This window comes from Podarcis filfolensis, assembly GCF_964270895.1.
Source record: "Podarcis filfolensis genome assembly, chromosome: 14".
Lineage (NCBI taxonomy): Eukaryota > Metazoa > Chordata > Lepidosauria > Squamata > Lacertidae > Podarcis > Podarcis filfolensis.
In genome coordinates, this window is record NC_139616.1 from 42,163,095 (window position 1) to 42,179,515 (window position 16,421).

The following is a 16,421-nucleotide window of genomic DNA, read 5'->3' on the forward strand; positions in this document are numbered from 1 at the left end:
AGATGATCCATACCTGATAGCTTGCTATCTAAAAAGTTCTAGTTTTCTCACCTGCTAATTCCTTCATGGGAGCGCTAAGAATTGACTCTTGCCCTGCTTCCACGCTTGATAGAGACTGAGCTACACTTTCTTCTTTCTCTTCCATGATAGCAGAGAAGGTGACATTAAAACTCATGGCTGAAAGGAAGAAAAGCATCTGCTATATATTTTGGAAAGTCATTTGTCTCTTTGCCTGTCTCTCTATGCATTTCGGACACCTCTTAAGTTACCACAACCAAATTTTGCACTATAGTTCTTGAGATAAAGGAGCGAGTTTTTGTCGACTACAACCGGATGCCCTTTTGAATCAAGGTGGTGGTGGGCTGAGCCTTCCTAAACTGCACTGACTTTAAACGCTGGTGTCGAAACTGCACCAAAATGTTTGGTTTATTCATCACCCGTAGAACTCAGCAGGGATCTCAACGTAAAGATGCAAGATGAAAACACAAAAAATGCAATAACGGGAACAAACAAACAAAAAAGTACATGAGCCAATAACACACACAGACACCCCTGTCCCACAAACACATTTAAAACATTACAGGATGTTAAACTGTCAAAGGCCTAGTTGAACCACATTAATTTCAACGCCAGTTTTTCCCTCAGAGCAAAAGAAGATGCTGTACAACAAGGCTCAGATTGGAAGGACCGAAATTTCCAAGGACCCACCCTGAGGAGAAATACTTTTTTCTTTACTGGGAGATTTTGAACCGTGCCGGGATCCTTTGCCCTCTTTTCCTCCATTCTTGCCTTTTCCTTTCTGTGGTAATGAGAAAAAAGATAATAAAAAAAATAAAAAATGAGTTGTTGAGTTAGGAGATCGTGTTATTTTCAAAATCTGGTACCGTAATTAAGATAAAACATAAAGCAAAAATAAATATATGCCCAGGTGAGGTTGTTCAAAAACGAGTTCATGGCAAAGACTCAAGAGAACAGTGTCAATGTTCTTTACTCTTCCATTTATTTGTTTCACAAAATTGAAATGAAACGCATGTAGCTGCTACCTGTCTGAATAGGCTTGCCTAAAGAAAAATGTTTGAAGCAGGCACTGAAAAGATTACAGCAAAGGTGCCTCTGCCTGATGTCAAGAGGCAGGGAGTTCCAAAGTATAGGTGCTGCCACACTGAGGTCCTGCAGGTATACCCACAACAAGATTCTGTCTGGAAGATGCTTTTGTGCATGTGCCCAAGTGGGGGGATAAGAGGTAAACTAACATTGGCTGGGAACCAAATCTCAATGCCCCAACTCAATGCCCCAATGTCCAGGCCTAACTGCCAGAACTTCCTACGCCACCCACAGAAAGCCTCAGTAAATATCCCCTCAAAAATCCACATTACACCATTCTTCCTGCTCAATACCTGTTTGCACTAGCTCAGGCCTCTTCCACATGCCCACATTTCACTGGGCGCCAGGTCTGAACATTTGCCCTCGCATCTACAGTGGTACCTCGGGTTAAGTACTTAATTCGTTCCGGAGGTCCGTTCTTAACCTGAAACTGTTCTTAACCTGAAGCACCACTTTAGCTAATGGGGCCTCCTGCTGCCGCTGCGCCGCCGGAGCATGATTTCTGTTCTCATCCTGAAGCAAAGTTCTTAACCCGAGGTAATATTTCTGGGTTAGCGGAGTCTGTAACCTGAAGCGTATGTAACCCGAAGTACCACTGTACTCTGAACAAAAAATAATAATACAGAGTGCTTCTCTCTACGGCTGAGCACAGTGAAGTCTGCTATAAGTGCCTCCCCAGCTTGAAAGGGGGGTATAATAGGAAGGTGTGCCCACACCATGTTGTGCCCCTGTTTCTTTTTCTGCTCTTTTGGGTGTGGTAGCCGTTTTTGTGTTATGCCATGCAACCCCGGCGGCCATTTTGTGACTGGCGGCCACAGCATTCCAAACGTGCGCAGTGGCCCCAAATGGTTGGTGATCCCCTGCTTCCATCACGTGATCACATCAGACAACCTACGAGAAAGCAAGCAGAGGTAGCAACATAATAAGCAGATTGCAGTGGTAGAGAATGACGGGCAATTCAACTTCCACAATGCCCAAAAACCTCCGAAATAACCTATTCATCATCTTTCGGGAAACTAAAGAGAGGAATGTAGGTAGGCCTTCCAGGGAAGAGAGTTGCAGAGTTAGGGGGACAACCACTGAAAAGGCCCTTTCCTGGGAACACGGAAAGTGGATTTGTACTAAGTCAGACAGCAGCTCTCTGCGATTTCAAGCAAGAAACTCTCCAAGTCCTTCCCGGACCTGGGACCTCGAAACAGCCATTATGCTTCATCACCCCACTGACCTCGGACTTCTTTCCCTTGCCAACATCCACAAAATGCACAATCTTGCTTGTGGAAGCCTTGACATGCTGGGTTTCTGTGGTCTCAGTGCTTGTTTCGCCACTGCTTAAACTTCTGGTTTGAACGGACTGATAATTTTAAAAGAATAGAAGAAAATAAGAACAATACTGTAGTTAGTTGGAGGTGCTATATGGGGGCGGGGATAAAAGACACTTGCACACACACACACACACACACACACACACACACACACGAAAACACCCCTCTGAACTCCAGTTAGAGGTATTGTGCTTTAAAGATATGCAAGGACATAGGTCTAGATCAAGGACTCAGCTACATTGGCAAAGAAAGAGCACTTTATATGTGTTGTTGATGCATTCTAATTCACCAGATGCATTCTAACTCACCAGATGCTGCTGTAGAGCTCCATTTTTGCCAACCCAATTTCTCATACAAAGTTTACAACGCATTTAACTGAAATGCTTCTTTGATGTGTCTAGATCCAGCACCAGAACTTCATTTCTGAGCGTGGTCACATCCACACCATACTTTTAAAGCACACGGCTTCCCCCAAAGAATTATGGCAACTGTAGTTTGAGAAGTGTGTTGTGGACTGTGGCTCTGTGAAGGTTGAACTACAGTTCCCAGGAGAACCCATGAGCTTTAAATGTGCTTTAAATGAATGGTGCTGATGTGGCCTTTGTCCATCAAGCCCAGCATTGCCTAGAAGCATAATAGAATTACAGAGCTGGCTCCATGAGGGTCATCTAGTCCAGCCCCCGGCAATGAAGGAATCTTTGGCCCCACGACCCTGAGGTTAAGAGCCTCATGCTCTACCGACTGAGCTTCCAGGTTTTCAGGCAGAAGTATTTCCCATCATCTGATTTTTTAAAAACTGAACCTGTGACATTCTACAAAAAAAACTCTGTGTCCTATCACTGAGTTAACAGTCACCGTTTAAAAATTAGGACCCTTGTGATGTTGCCTGCCCTTTGCCCCCACAATGGGCTCGTTCCATGAGTCCTTGTGTTCTGTGGCAGAGGAAACTTGCACTGTCCTCGTGTGACCAGTTCCCCTGTCCCCCGTCAGCACCATTTGGTGTTTACTGATATCATAGTTCCTCAGAACTGCTAGTGCTTTGGCCCCCAGGAGTCTTACCACCAGAGGAACATAGGAAGCCCCCTTACCCCCAAAGGCAGACCGCTGGTCAATCTAGATTAGGGTTAACCCTACCCCTGAGCTGCCAGCAACTTCTAACCCTAAGGCCCAGAGAAGTCAAAACAAGATTGTGTCCATGAATACAGCCTTAAACGCCTTTTCGTTCCCAGAAGGTGTTGAGTGGTAGAATTCACATAAGGGGCCTATTGTTGTTGGCCTCTGTCTGTCTCAGGAGACAAAGGAATAATGCGCCTTGGGGTTGAGGACAAGCTGTTGGGTGGCTGCAGCGCCTGCTGTGGCTGTGAAGACCGATACAGGAGAGACATGTTTTGTTGCAGCTGGGGCAGATGACGGTGTCCAGCTGCGTTGCTGCAGATGCACCATGCCGTTTCTTCTCTCTGCAGTCTTCCCAGTGGTCGTTTCTCCTCTCGTCACTGCTATGGATACACGACTTGACTGCCTGTCTCCAGGCACTGCGGTCGTCCGCGAGGGATTCCCACATGGCGGAGTTGACGTTGCCAGCCTTTGTGTCATGTCTGCTGACATCTTTGTAATGCAGAGCAGGCCTGCCGATTAGGCTGGTTTCAGAAGCCAGCTCCCCGTAGAGCACGTCCCTGGGGATCCTACCATCTTCCATTCTGTGGACATGAGCAAACTGGCATAGACGTCACTAAGACAGGAGTGCAAATCTGCTGGGAATGTGGACTTGAGAGAACACACTGTTGTTGGGAATTCTGTCTGGCCATGTGATGCCCCAAATCCTCCTGATGTGGAAGGTGTTGAGGCGTTGTTCCTGATGGTTGTTAAGGGGCCAATGTACCCTGTCAAACCTGCTGCCTTTTTGAAGATCCTAAGTTTGCTTGATATGTCTGGTTTCAGTTCCGGAAAGTGCCCAAACTCAATTTGGGAGGCCAGCAAACCTCATGAAAGGCTGCTGCTGCATTTAACTCATCCCTTACCTGTAGCGAAGAGAGTCAATGTTTACACTCGGAGAACTAACCTGACCAGAGGACAAGTCCTGAGCCAATGGAGGCCCAGCAGCCGGGTCTATGAACTCATCTGTTCTGAAGGAACTTGTTGAACGACTGGATTCTTCCGCTTGCTGTTTCAGCATCTCATCGGTGACGTACAACAGGGCACAGTCCAGCAGAGCTTCGAAAAACTCCAGGAAAACAAGCTGTAGCACAACAAAGGAAGAAGAGAACAAGTCACTTCTAATCGACAAGATCAAAGGGTCCTCCAGGCATCTTTTTATTGCACATTTCTTATGATTAACGAGACATGCCCACTTTCAGTACCGTTTGTACCTGCGAACGTCCTGGGATGGACATGTTGCTTCTTTTCCAACCAGTGCATGTCTTTCCTGCTGAAATCCACTTACTTTTTAGACCACAAATGTTCTGGTTTATTTTTGTCCTTCTTCTGTTGCACTACAGCCCCTCCAGACAGCAATAATTTGGCTGCACTGGAGAAGCGCTGCAGAACAAACCAAATTGGAATAAACCCACTGCTAATCCACCAAGAACATGTGGCAAAATATTCCTGGAGGGGTCCTAACTAGGGACCTGTGGAACGGCTGAGCTGCAAGCAGCTGTCAGAGAGGAGCCAGGTCAGCAATTGTGTTAGGCGTTCGAACCAGAAGTCAGCGCTGAGGAACATGCCAAAACACACCAGAGGTAGGACAATCATTGTTGTTCAGGGACGCAGTATGACCAGGAAATTCTTCATAGCCCTTTCCAGGGTCCAATGAGAAGCCTGGATGGGTGCAGCCAATCTGGAGTCTGAGATTACTTCACTGTGGGTTCCAGTGATGGACCTGCAAGAGGTCTCACATCACTGAGTTATTGCTTGTTGTCCAGTGGTTCTCAACCTGTGGGTCCCCAGATGTTGTTGGACTACAACTCCCATCATCCCTGAGCTCTGGCCTTGCTAGCTAGGGGTGATGGGAGTTGTAGTTCAACAACATCTGGGGACCCACAGGTTGAGAAATGCTGTATGTTGTCAGTTCTACCAATTAATTGGGGAGGGGGGCTAGTTTGTGTCAGAACAGGACAGAGCCCCCAATCCTGCAATACTGTTTGCAGGATGTGAAATACAGTGGGGGCAGCTTTAGGGGCAAGGATGTGAAAGCGGCTATCTCAGGGGCCAGCAAACTTTTTCAGCAGGGGACCGGTCCACTGTCCTTCAGACCTTGTGGGGGGTCGGACTATATTGGGGGGGAATGAACGAATTCCTATGCCCCACAAATAACCCAGAGATGTATTTTAAATAAAAGCACACATTCTACTCATGTAAAAACACCAGGCAGGCCCCACAAATAACCCAGAGATGCATTTTAAATAAAAGGACACATTCTACTCATGTAAAAACACGCCGATTCCCGGACCATCCGCATCCCGGATTTAGAAGGCGATTGGGCCAGATCTGGCCCCTGGGCCTTAGTTTGTCTACCCATGGGCTATCTGGTTGCTGACAGGTGTGTTGTTTCCTTGCAAAGCTCTCGAGACAACGCAGGAAGCATGGCCCTCACTCTGATTGCCTCATCATGGCAGCACCACATGATGACATGGCATCATAACTGTTATGTACTGAAGTTCTCACCCTGGGCCAGCAGGGGGATACTGTAGATAGTTATGCAAATAAGGGATCGAAAGTGACATTCAGTGATTGGGTAGTTTTAGAAAATTGTTACAGTTACATTGTACTGGAGCTCTATATAAGCAGGCTGACTGAACCCTTCAGTTCAGTTCTGTTCTGGCCTGTGAATAAACAAGAGCTGTTTGAAGAATCACTGTGTCGTCTGATATGTTCACCCACAACTTAACAATAATAACGCCAAATCAGAGTGAGGACCATGCTTCTGGATCTTTGTGGTAGAAGGGGGAATGATGCCTGGTGGGCAATTGATGCTGGCCGGATCATGGAACAGACGCCAGGAAAAAGCAAATGGGGCAGTTTAATTTCACTCGCCCAAAGTCCCACTTGGAGTGGCTCAGCTCTAAATTAGAATCTTATATGACTCATCATATTGATTAACTAGCAAAAGCTTTTGTTCTTAAACAAAGTTCCTTCTGGGCGAAGGACAGTCCAAGCCCAACCAGCTCCTGAAGTGAGTTGGCTCTTTTCAGTGTAGCTGCAGAAATTTACACCCAGACCATATTTCCCCACACTTTCCCGAAATACATATACCTCATGTTCTAAGTTAGTGTCATCTCCATCACGCACACAAGGGCTGTCTTTGGCCAGTATATTCACAATTTTGGTAGCGGTTAACTGCTTGCTTACGAGTCTTAAATCCTGGAGAATGAAGCGACAACAAAATGGTTAGTGTTATCCAAATTTCTCAGTTTGGCATGTGCTGCTACCTAGTTCATGTTCTCCCAAATGATACATGGGCTAAAATGTGTTAAAAATGCAAAAGCTACAATAAGCTGTAAATACGAAGGCATATATTTGTGAAAACATGCCAATATTAGGTTAAACATGCTTTGTGAAAATGTGTATATTAGGCCGCCATTGCATACAAAAACTGAAAAAATTCTATGCAATTGTATAGTGTGAGAAATTTGTGCTAAAATGTTGATAATTTTTCATGAGGGCTTTTAAAAAAAATAACAAACTGATGTGGAAATCCAGAGAATGGATGACAGGAAAAGTGAGAACCTGAGATGAACCAACACTGACGGATAACATCCGTCGCTAACAAGACCCGAAATAAATCCTTGAGATGGTGATTACTTTCAACATCCAGAGGAAGTGCCTCATCTTCATGGTCGGTTCATACGGAGCAACGGGATTTGGTCGACAAAAGGCCCTGAATATCTCCCAACACTTGTCAATGTAATTGATTGCGTAGACTGTTTGTTGCCGGTCGCTGAACAAGATGCCTGCAGAGGCAAACAGGGGCAGAGGGGGGGGGAGAAGAGCCAGATGATGAAAAAGGCCCAAACATCTGTGCGTAAATGAAATCTGGGGAAATGTAGGAAACCAAACCAAACCAAAATGCATAGCCCACCTTTTATTTGGCAGGCGTTAGGACAGATATTCTTGACCATCAACTTGCAGAAGCACTTGAAGAGGCGGGGACTCGTATTGCTGGAGTTAAAACAGGAATTCGATATAGCAGTCACTACTGCGATATGCGGAGGAAACAGGTTTCAGAAATTCAGAAGAGATTGCATTTTAGAGTTATGTGTTGTAGGGCTGCAGTTTTTTATCAGCTAATTGGTTTGGTTATTTTTGTTTTGTTTTTTTAAAACTATGTTGACTATTTATGGATCCAAAAACAATAATTTTTTAGAAACTATCCCTCCCTAATCCAGAAGATGGGAGTTGGGCATTGCATCCAAAGGAACATCCAAACAACGTTCTAAGTTCCTATCGTGTGCAACCGTTTATATAGAAGGCAATCAACAGTTTACATTAAGCAAAAGGTTTTATAATGTTCTTTGTCTTCATTCTAAGAACATATATAATAAAGCCATACCAGTCAGTTTCAAAAGAGTCTTTATGCTTCAAACCTTGTGCCCGTTTTACTTTATTATATATATTATTTTGTGTGTCTCTGTGTGTACATGTTATATGTTGGAAGAATCAAATATATCATTTTAAAAACTGAATTGAACATTCATTCCAATTTGTTTGCAGGGAAGTTCCATGACAAGCATTAATCCTGATTTGCTTGTGGAGTGTTTGTACATCTTCCCATTAATCATTTGCTCATTCAACACTTTTCAAGGCAATTACCTGTCACTTTCCAAAATTCTAGAAGTCTATTTTTCAGAAATGGATTTTTTTGACCTAGGGTGTAATGGTTATAGGGGTTGCTCGTGCGTAAGTTGCCGCCACTCCTGGCTAGGTTACCTGGTTGAACCCTTACTGTCTGGACAGCCCTTCACTTCGTGGCTGTTTCAGTCGCTGGCAGAATCCGTCAGTGGGTGTTTCTTGAACTTCTTCCAGCAAAGAAGTTCTTTGACGCCAAGTCTCCTCCTACTCTCCCTGCGCGGAAGTCTTCTGCGCAGGGAGGGTGTGGGCAGCGGAGCACCCGTGCTCTCTCCGCTGGTCTCCGGTGAAGAGTCCTGGAGCCTCCTCTCCGATTCCCCCATCTGCCCCCCTTCTCCACTGGTGTTACGCTGATTTCCTTCCCCAGCAGATGGGCTGCCTCTCTGCCTGCTGGGACCCTCTCTGGCATCCCTCTGGAGCCCTCCCTCCGCCTCTGGCTCCGATGGCAGTTCCCTGACATAGGGCAACACAGCACTTTAATCTACTTTAATGGCACAATTCTAATTATCCAATATACACTTGAACCCCTCCAGCAACCTACTGACAGCCTGGAGGTGCCTTGTGTTGAGATTTTAAACTGGTGACTTTTCAGCAAACTATTCTCAGGTTCGGTGCTACCTTAGCTAATGAACTAGGCAAGCCACTTACTCAAACTCCTTATGATAGATGTGGAAGGACAAATAGATGAGATATGTCAAAAACATTCGGAGCAGCAAAGTCTCATATGGAGAGTGAATCTCTTCAAGTAATGTTTTATCTGAAAAACAAACAAAAACACTGTACTGCATATAGTGAACAATGAAGAGGTAAGAGTTCTAACTTGAGTTGTTGTTTTTTAGGTCAACTTGTTTTCATTCCTGACTTTAATTGAAAATCTTGGTGTGTATTTTATGTTTTGTGTAATTGATTATAATTATTTTAGGGTAAAGACATTCTGAAAACTGGCTTATGTCATGCACGTAAAACAGTTATATCCCTTCCATCCAGGTATGTATGGATTACCGGCTACACTAACTGAACAATAGCAAGAGAACTGTACCAGAAGTTAAGTCATAATATCAGGCTCACTCCACGTGGTGGTGGCTTGTGCCCATTGGGACTGGTAGGGCAGAAGCAAGGGAGACCAACAGCAGGTGAAGCCAGAGCCAATGACATGCAGGATCCAACCCTAAGGCTTTGCTTAAACTTGTGGAGGCTCTTCCACTTACCGCCACACCATAATTTAGTGACACATGTGAACTGGGCCAATCATTGCAACTACAACGCAAGGTGTTGGCTTCGTTAAGTTGCAAATAGGCTATTTACCCACGCTTACTGATTGCTGCTCTGCCACTACTAAAATAACATGGACAGTCTATTCTATTAGGAATGCAAACCATTCAGGATCCTATCCATGTCGGCAAGCGTAAGGTTGCAGTGATGGAATCTGCAGTCCTTTAGAAATCGCCAGAACTGAAGCTTCGTCATCAGGAAAGTGTTATCAAGAGAATGGTCATATCCTAAGCTGCTGTAGAAGGTGTAGATTCGCCTCAGTTCTGAGATATATCTCAGTACAGCAAACTCTGTCTGGAGACAAATATATATAGTTTTCTATAGAAAATCGGTAATAAAAAAGTATAAGTATTTTGTCGTATTAAATAAGCTAGATATGTATAATAAAATATTTTTGTATTTATATACCTCATATTTATTAATATTTGCCAGTCTGACTTATTAATGAAGCTCTTTGGGGAAAGGGTTTTTCTACGCATTAATTGTGTCTGTGTATTATCTTACTATTATTATTGTCCTTTTTGTATGCTACCTTGAAAACTCTATGATCAGTAGCAATAATTAAGACTAAAGGAGGATTTCAATGATGTGCTACATTGAATGTTCCATCAGCTCAAGCATTTCAGTCTGCCAGACCAAATGATCTCCTGCTCCAGTGTGCTGTTCTGGGCAATTTCCTGACCCCATGCAGAGATAATTTTAAGGGGTATTGGGGGAGAGTGGAGGGAAAGCCATATTGCACAAGCAGAGGTCCACCAACAGGGCTGGTGGGTGAATCCTGCCCAGATATTAAGAGATGGACGGACTGACAGAGAGATTGAAGGTTTACATTTCCAACACTGCATGAAGGGAAGACTCACACCTTCTATACCAGGCACGTCCAACTCTCAAAAGACTGCAATCTACTCACAGTATAATAATGCCGCCTGTGATCTACCCATTGTCATTGACAGGCAAAGATGTTGAGCTTTTTTTGGGGGGGGTCACTAAGGATCACACGATCGACCATGGACGTCCCGCGATCAACCAGTAGATCATTATCGACTAGTTGGACATGCCTGTTCTGTACAACCTGGTATCATATTATTGATTTTGTTAAGGCAATCAAATACGGTTTTCACCCTCCATCAACTCATGGAACCTTCATTTCAGTGCCTTTTTTGGTAGGTTTAAAAACTACAACCATCAGCCTCTATTTTTCTTTCTTTTCTGTACAACTACCAAGCTGTATTTTTCTTGTACGGGTATGTTTTGTTCCTTGAAATTAAAAATCATTTTTTTAAAAAAATCATAAATGTAAAGCCCTTTTACCTGTTTGATTTCTTCTTCCCTGTTTTCTTCTGGAAATATAGCCAATAAAGTTGATATATCTATTTCTATATTCGTTCCCAGTGCAGCTGTACTATCTGGGCCATCAACAACTTTGATACTCTCTTCGCAACAGGGCAGGCGGTGGGAGGAAAGAAATCAAACTGATAATTATTTGTCACAAAAATTTAAAGAGCAACGTTGGCACAAGCAGACCTGAGGACCCCGGTGGACACCTGATGAATTAATCAGGATGCAATCTTAACCTCATTTACCTGGGAGCAAGACCTATTTAATTCAACAGGACTGAGCAGGCATGGTTAGGATTGCACTATTCAAAAATGTATAGAGCAAGTACAAATACCTGCTGGAAATGTAAAGATAAAGAATGTACCTTTTATCATATCTGGGGGTCGTGTAAGGTAATACAAACCTTTTGGGATATGATATATAATGAACTGGGGAAAAAATGTTTAAAATAACGTTCCTTTGAAAACCAGAAGCTTTTTTATTAGGAATTATAGGTACCGAGATTCCAAAGGATCAGAAAATACTATTTATGTATGCGACAATGGCCGTACGGATGTTATTAGCCCAGAGATGGAAAGAAGAAACAATCTCGACCAGGGAAGAATGACAAACCAAGTTGATGAACTATGCTGAAATGGCAAAACTAACTGGGAAGCTCAGGAACCAAGAGGACAAGAACTTTAAAAAAGAATGGGGGTTACAATTTATTTAAGAGACCATTGTAAGCAAATGGAAACATGAGCAGGATTTTAATCTCGCTTGTAAAGTAACAAATAATATGGATAAACGAGATGGACAAAAATGTGGAGAACGGATTGATATGCAGTTGAAAGCGTTGAAATTAGGACCCATGGAGGGGATGGAGTCTTGAGATTCAGAGAAATCTCTTTGTATGGATTTGTGATTGATTTTGTTGTAAATTTATATTTGAAAAATCAAATAAAAATGATTTTGAAAAGAAAGAAAAAGGATTGCGCTATTAACCTTTCTCGAGTCGACGTTGTGTTGCCTGTGTTCACCAGTGGCGTGTGGTCAGTGGACTAGGAGGACAAGGCCAGCCCCCTAAATGTTCCCCTAGCATCTCCTTCCCAAAGCCCGGAAAGCTTCTGTCTAGCTTAGGGAGGGAGGTGTGAGGCTCATGCCTGCAACACCCCGCGTAATTGCCCTCGTAAGCTGGCGCCTCTGTTCCTAACTGTTCCCCTAAGAAAAAATGCACCACACGACACTGGTGTCCGCCATAATTCTACTCCACACATACGATACTGACATCCTCACAAAAATGTGCATTTCTAAACATATTCACTCTCACAAAATACATTTTTTAAATGCATTTTAACTCCAGCTGCCCTCACTTTAGTCCAGGTGCGAGGGGCCTTTAGTCTTCTAGATGTTGCTGAACTGCTGCTCCCATCATTCATGGCCGTTGGCCATGCTTACTGGCACTGTGGGGAGTTGTAGTTCACCAACTTCTTGGAGGGTCCAAGGTGCTACACAAACAAATTATTTTCCGCCACACTTCAGGCTCCTCACCAGTGCCAAAGGGACTCGTCGTCCGAATGCCGCTCAGATCTTGGTTATTCATGATGTCAATTTGAAAAGATGGATATTCTGCCATATGGTCATCTATAAATTCGCCTTCGTAGACACGGCCATTCTTGAACACAAGCTTACCCTGAAGGGGGGGGGAAGGGAAATTTATGTCCCCAATGGCAGAGATTAAAACAGGCCAACTACACACCAGTTAGCATCATTGTAAGCAGGATTCTGTGGGCCACACTGCATTGCAACAGAATGCTGAGAACTAGCTATTGATGGATAGATATAGAGGCTTTGCCAATGCTCTATTTAACCCTTTATTCTGCAGCAACTCTTGTTTTACAGTTCCAGTGAGGAGGCTGAGGTTTCATGCCATGTTTCTGAGCTCTCCATACCCCAAATCTTACCATGCCTTGCTTCTTATTGTGAACCCACTGCCCATCATACATTGCTCCACTGGCAAAGAAAAACTTCCCGTGTCCATGGCAGTCCCCATTGACGAAATCTCCCACGTATTCATTCCTTAGGGGGTATTGTGATCCGGGTATTCTCTTCAGATACCAAGTTTGGGTACCATAGCCGTGCTGAAAAAGATTTTTTAAAAACCAACTCTCAGCGAGTGCACTAGAATTATAATAATAACAATAATAATAATAATAATAATAATAATAATAATAATAATAATAATTTATTTATACCCCGCCCATCTGGCTGAGTTTCCCCAGCCACTCTGGGCGGCTCCCAATCAAGTGTTAAAAACAGTACAGCGTTAAATATTAAAAACTTCCCTGAACAGGGCTGCCTTAAGATGTCTTCTGAATGTTAGGTAGTTGTTTATCTCTTTGACATCTGATGGGAGGGCATTCCACAGGGCAGGCGCCACTACCGAGAAGGCCCTCTGTCTGGTTCCCTGTAGCCTCACTTCTCGCAATGAGGGAACCGCCAGAAGGCCCTCGGCGCTGGATCTCAGTGTCCAGCCTGAACGATGGGGGTGGAGAGGCTCCTTCAGGTATACTGGACCGAGGCTGTTTAGGGCTTTAAAGGTCAGCACCAACACTTTGAATTGTGCTCGGAAACGTACTGGGAGCCAATGCTTAGGTGAATTAGGTGAACAACACCAAGGAGCACTGTGGAACAGATTATCTGTTGCATTGCAACATTGCTTCAAGAACGCCTTTGGTTGAAGTAATGACGTCCCAACTTCCCAAGAATTCCCAACTTAACCAGAGAATATGGTAGAAGCTAGATGAGGAACGTCAAGATGCCGCTGGACTCCAAATCCCATCAGTCCAAGCCAACATGGCCAATGGTCCATGGATGATTGGAACTGGGGTCAAAGAACATCAGGAAAGCCAGAAGTTCCCTATCCCTGATTTAGAGTGTGTCAGTTAGGAGCATTCCTGGTTTCTGTAAAATTCCACTTAAGAAAGATGGCTGCTCTCCATATAGACCAGGGTTTTCCAAACCTAGGTCTCCAGCTGTTTTTGAACTACAACTCCCATCATTTCCAGCTAGCAGAACCAGTGGTCAGGGATGATGGGAACTGTAGTCCAAAAACAGCTGGAGACCCAAGTTTTGGAAACCCTAATATATGGACCATGCATGAGTTACACGTCTAAAAGTGGGGTGCAATTTAACAAGGTAGTCCTATTTTGACAGCCTATGACCCTTGCGAAATTATTAGCCATGGCGATCATCCGTGTAACGAGTAGCTTTCACAAATATGTTAATGAGAGCTTTACTTCTATCGCCAATTGCTGCTTCGGGAGGTAATTGGGTGCAGAAGAAAGAGATGGATCTCCTACCCATCCACACTGCAGGCTAATGGAAATTGCCCTCCCATGGAGAAGATTTAAAAAACAAAACCCTGATGTGGCTCCAAGTCACACAATTAATCTAATGTTTACTTGAGTCCAATCTGTACCACTTTTAAAAATATTTTACTTTTTACCAACCACCAAAACACAAACAGTGAAACCCCCCAGGCGGCTGATACATTGGGTATACATATTCAATAATATACATATTCAATAATATTCAATAATGACATATTCAAATCAACCATATGTATACCTTAACACTCCTCCCTCCACAAGGTTTATTTAACATTTTAATGCCCCAAATTGTTCAAACCTACCCAAATAATTCAATATCTTCTCAAACTAACCCTCCTCTTTCTCACTGACCTTAAACCCTTTCATTCTGTGTATCTTCACAGTTAGATATTCTAAAATTAGAATATTATTCAGTTTTTTCCTCCATTGGTTCACCCCTAGCTCTTCTGCACTTTTCCAATTACACGCTACAACCTGTCTGGCTGCAATTACCATCAATTTTACCCATTTACATTCCTCTTTGTTTTTTAACTCAGTACTACTCGGGGTAGTAAGAACCATTAATTTAGTTATTTCCACATTCCTTCCCACAATTCCACACACACACAAAAAATCTGTACCACTTTAACATCCAAGCAGTTCAGCCCTACCTGTATGCCATTAACCCACTGCCCGGTATATTCCTGATTCGTCGTGAGCCACCTCATCCGGCCTTCTCCGTGACGCATGCCCCTCTCCCACTGGCCTTCATAGATATTTCCAGATTTATAACTAGGAAGGAAACAAACAAACAAGGAAAGCAGAGTGGCAATCCCAACGAATATTGTTTCAAAATAGACTGACATTTCATAAAATCATTTCTGGATGATGTGAAGTCATTTCCCCAAGATGTGATGCAGCTACTAGCAGATGGCTTTAAAAGGGGGAAAGAGAAAATTACAGTGGAGGAGAAGTATATTACCCATAAAAGCTAAACGGAACCTCCATGTTTATAGGAAGTCTACCTTGGAAGGTCACTAGATTCACTCCCAATGCAAACAGCAACCTTGGAGGAGTAATTTTCATTGCAGCAAGGAAGAAAAGGTTAAATACGCCCTCCTCACCTGCTTCAATCCCGATAATTACTGCTCCCCTCAATCAGCAGCTGCTACAGTATTTGCATTTTTTTTTAAAGTGCATATAAAATGAAAAGCTTCCCAAGATGCCACCTTCCCAAACTCTGATGGGTTTTACATTCCAAAGGTGGGAGAGAGGTCTCCAGTATTATTTTTTCATTAGTTCTTGGCTACCCACAGTATTTTAGATAGCCCAGCCAAATGCATAACACCATATTTGACAGTTAGCGCATTTCAACTTGATTCACGTTTAGGATACCTAATATGTAATTGTGGGATACTGACTGATAAGCTCAGCTTGGAATGAGGATACTATGAATTCTGCTCAGCCATGAACCTTGCTTTTGGCAAATCTTAGGCCAAATCACAAGTTGCCTTGGTGGTGTGTTTAAGACTGGTCATCATTCTACGTTAAACAAACAAACAAAATCCAGTTGGAACGGCCACTATGGCTGGTTTCTGTTAAAATAAATGTGTGGCCCATCGTAAATACAGTGGTACCTCTGGTTAAGAACTTAATTCATTCTGGAGGTCCATTCTTAACCTGAAACTGTTCTTAACCTGAAGCACCACTTTAGCTAATGGGGCCTCCCACTGCTGCCGCGCCACTACTGCGCGATTTCTGTTCTCATCCTGAAGCAAAGTTCTTAACCCGAGGTACTATTTCTGGGTTAGCGGAGTCTGTAACCTGAAGCGTCTGTAACCTGAAGCGTCTGTAACCCGAGGTACCACTGTATATTGTTTTGAACATGCAATCATGATAATATGTGGTTTGGTCCTCAATCTCTCCATTTAGCCTACCTCACAGGGCTGTTATGAGGACATAACAGGGAAATCCAACAGAGGGTACCTTGGCTTCCTTGATGCACATGTAATAAATGAAAATGTGAGTTTCCTGCAGATATGTGTCCTGCTGATATGTGTCCAAAGATCTGCTGAATCAGAAAGGTTCTAAAACTTACCATCTTATTCCCCATCCACTTTTTACATTGTATACGAAGTCACCTTCATACCAGGAAGAACCTTCCTTGTTGTAATAAATGGTGCCCTGAAAGAAC

General features: G+C 43.5%; 1 protein-coding gene across 5 annotated transcripts in view; it reads right to left on the reverse strand.

The window, feature by feature from the left end:
• The window catches only part of RSPH10B (radial spoke head 10 homolog B), a 28,468-nt gene that overhangs the window by 4,807 nt on the left and 7,240 nt on the right, over positions 1-16,421 (reverse strand). For all 5 annotated transcript variants that reach the window (XM_083584967.1, XM_083584966.1, XM_083584965.1 and 2 more), the window contains 14 exons: positions 16,326-16,411; positions 14,899-15,019; positions 12,821-12,997; positions 12,408-12,549; positions 10,851-10,972; positions 9,644-9,833; positions 8,916-9,024; positions 7,501-7,580; positions 7,224-7,372; positions 6,675-6,782; positions 4,486-4,662; positions 2,330-2,455; positions 709-799; positions 52-177 (listed from right to left, as the gene is read on the reverse strand). In XM_083584967.1, coding sequence (XP_083441093.1) covers positions 52-177; positions 709-799; positions 2,330-2,455; positions 4,486-4,662; positions 6,675-6,782; positions 7,224-7,372; positions 7,501-7,580; positions 8,916-9,024; positions 9,644-9,833; positions 10,851-10,972; positions 12,408-12,549; positions 12,821-12,997; positions 14,899-15,019; positions 16,326-16,411 — 1,804 coding nt within the window. The remainder of the gene's footprint in view (positions 1-51; positions 178-708; positions 800-2,329; positions 2,456-4,485; positions 4,663-6,674; positions 6,783-7,223; positions 7,373-7,500; positions 7,581-8,915; positions 9,025-9,643; positions 9,834-10,850; positions 10,973-12,407; positions 12,550-12,820; positions 12,998-14,898; positions 15,020-16,325; positions 16,412-16,421) is intronic.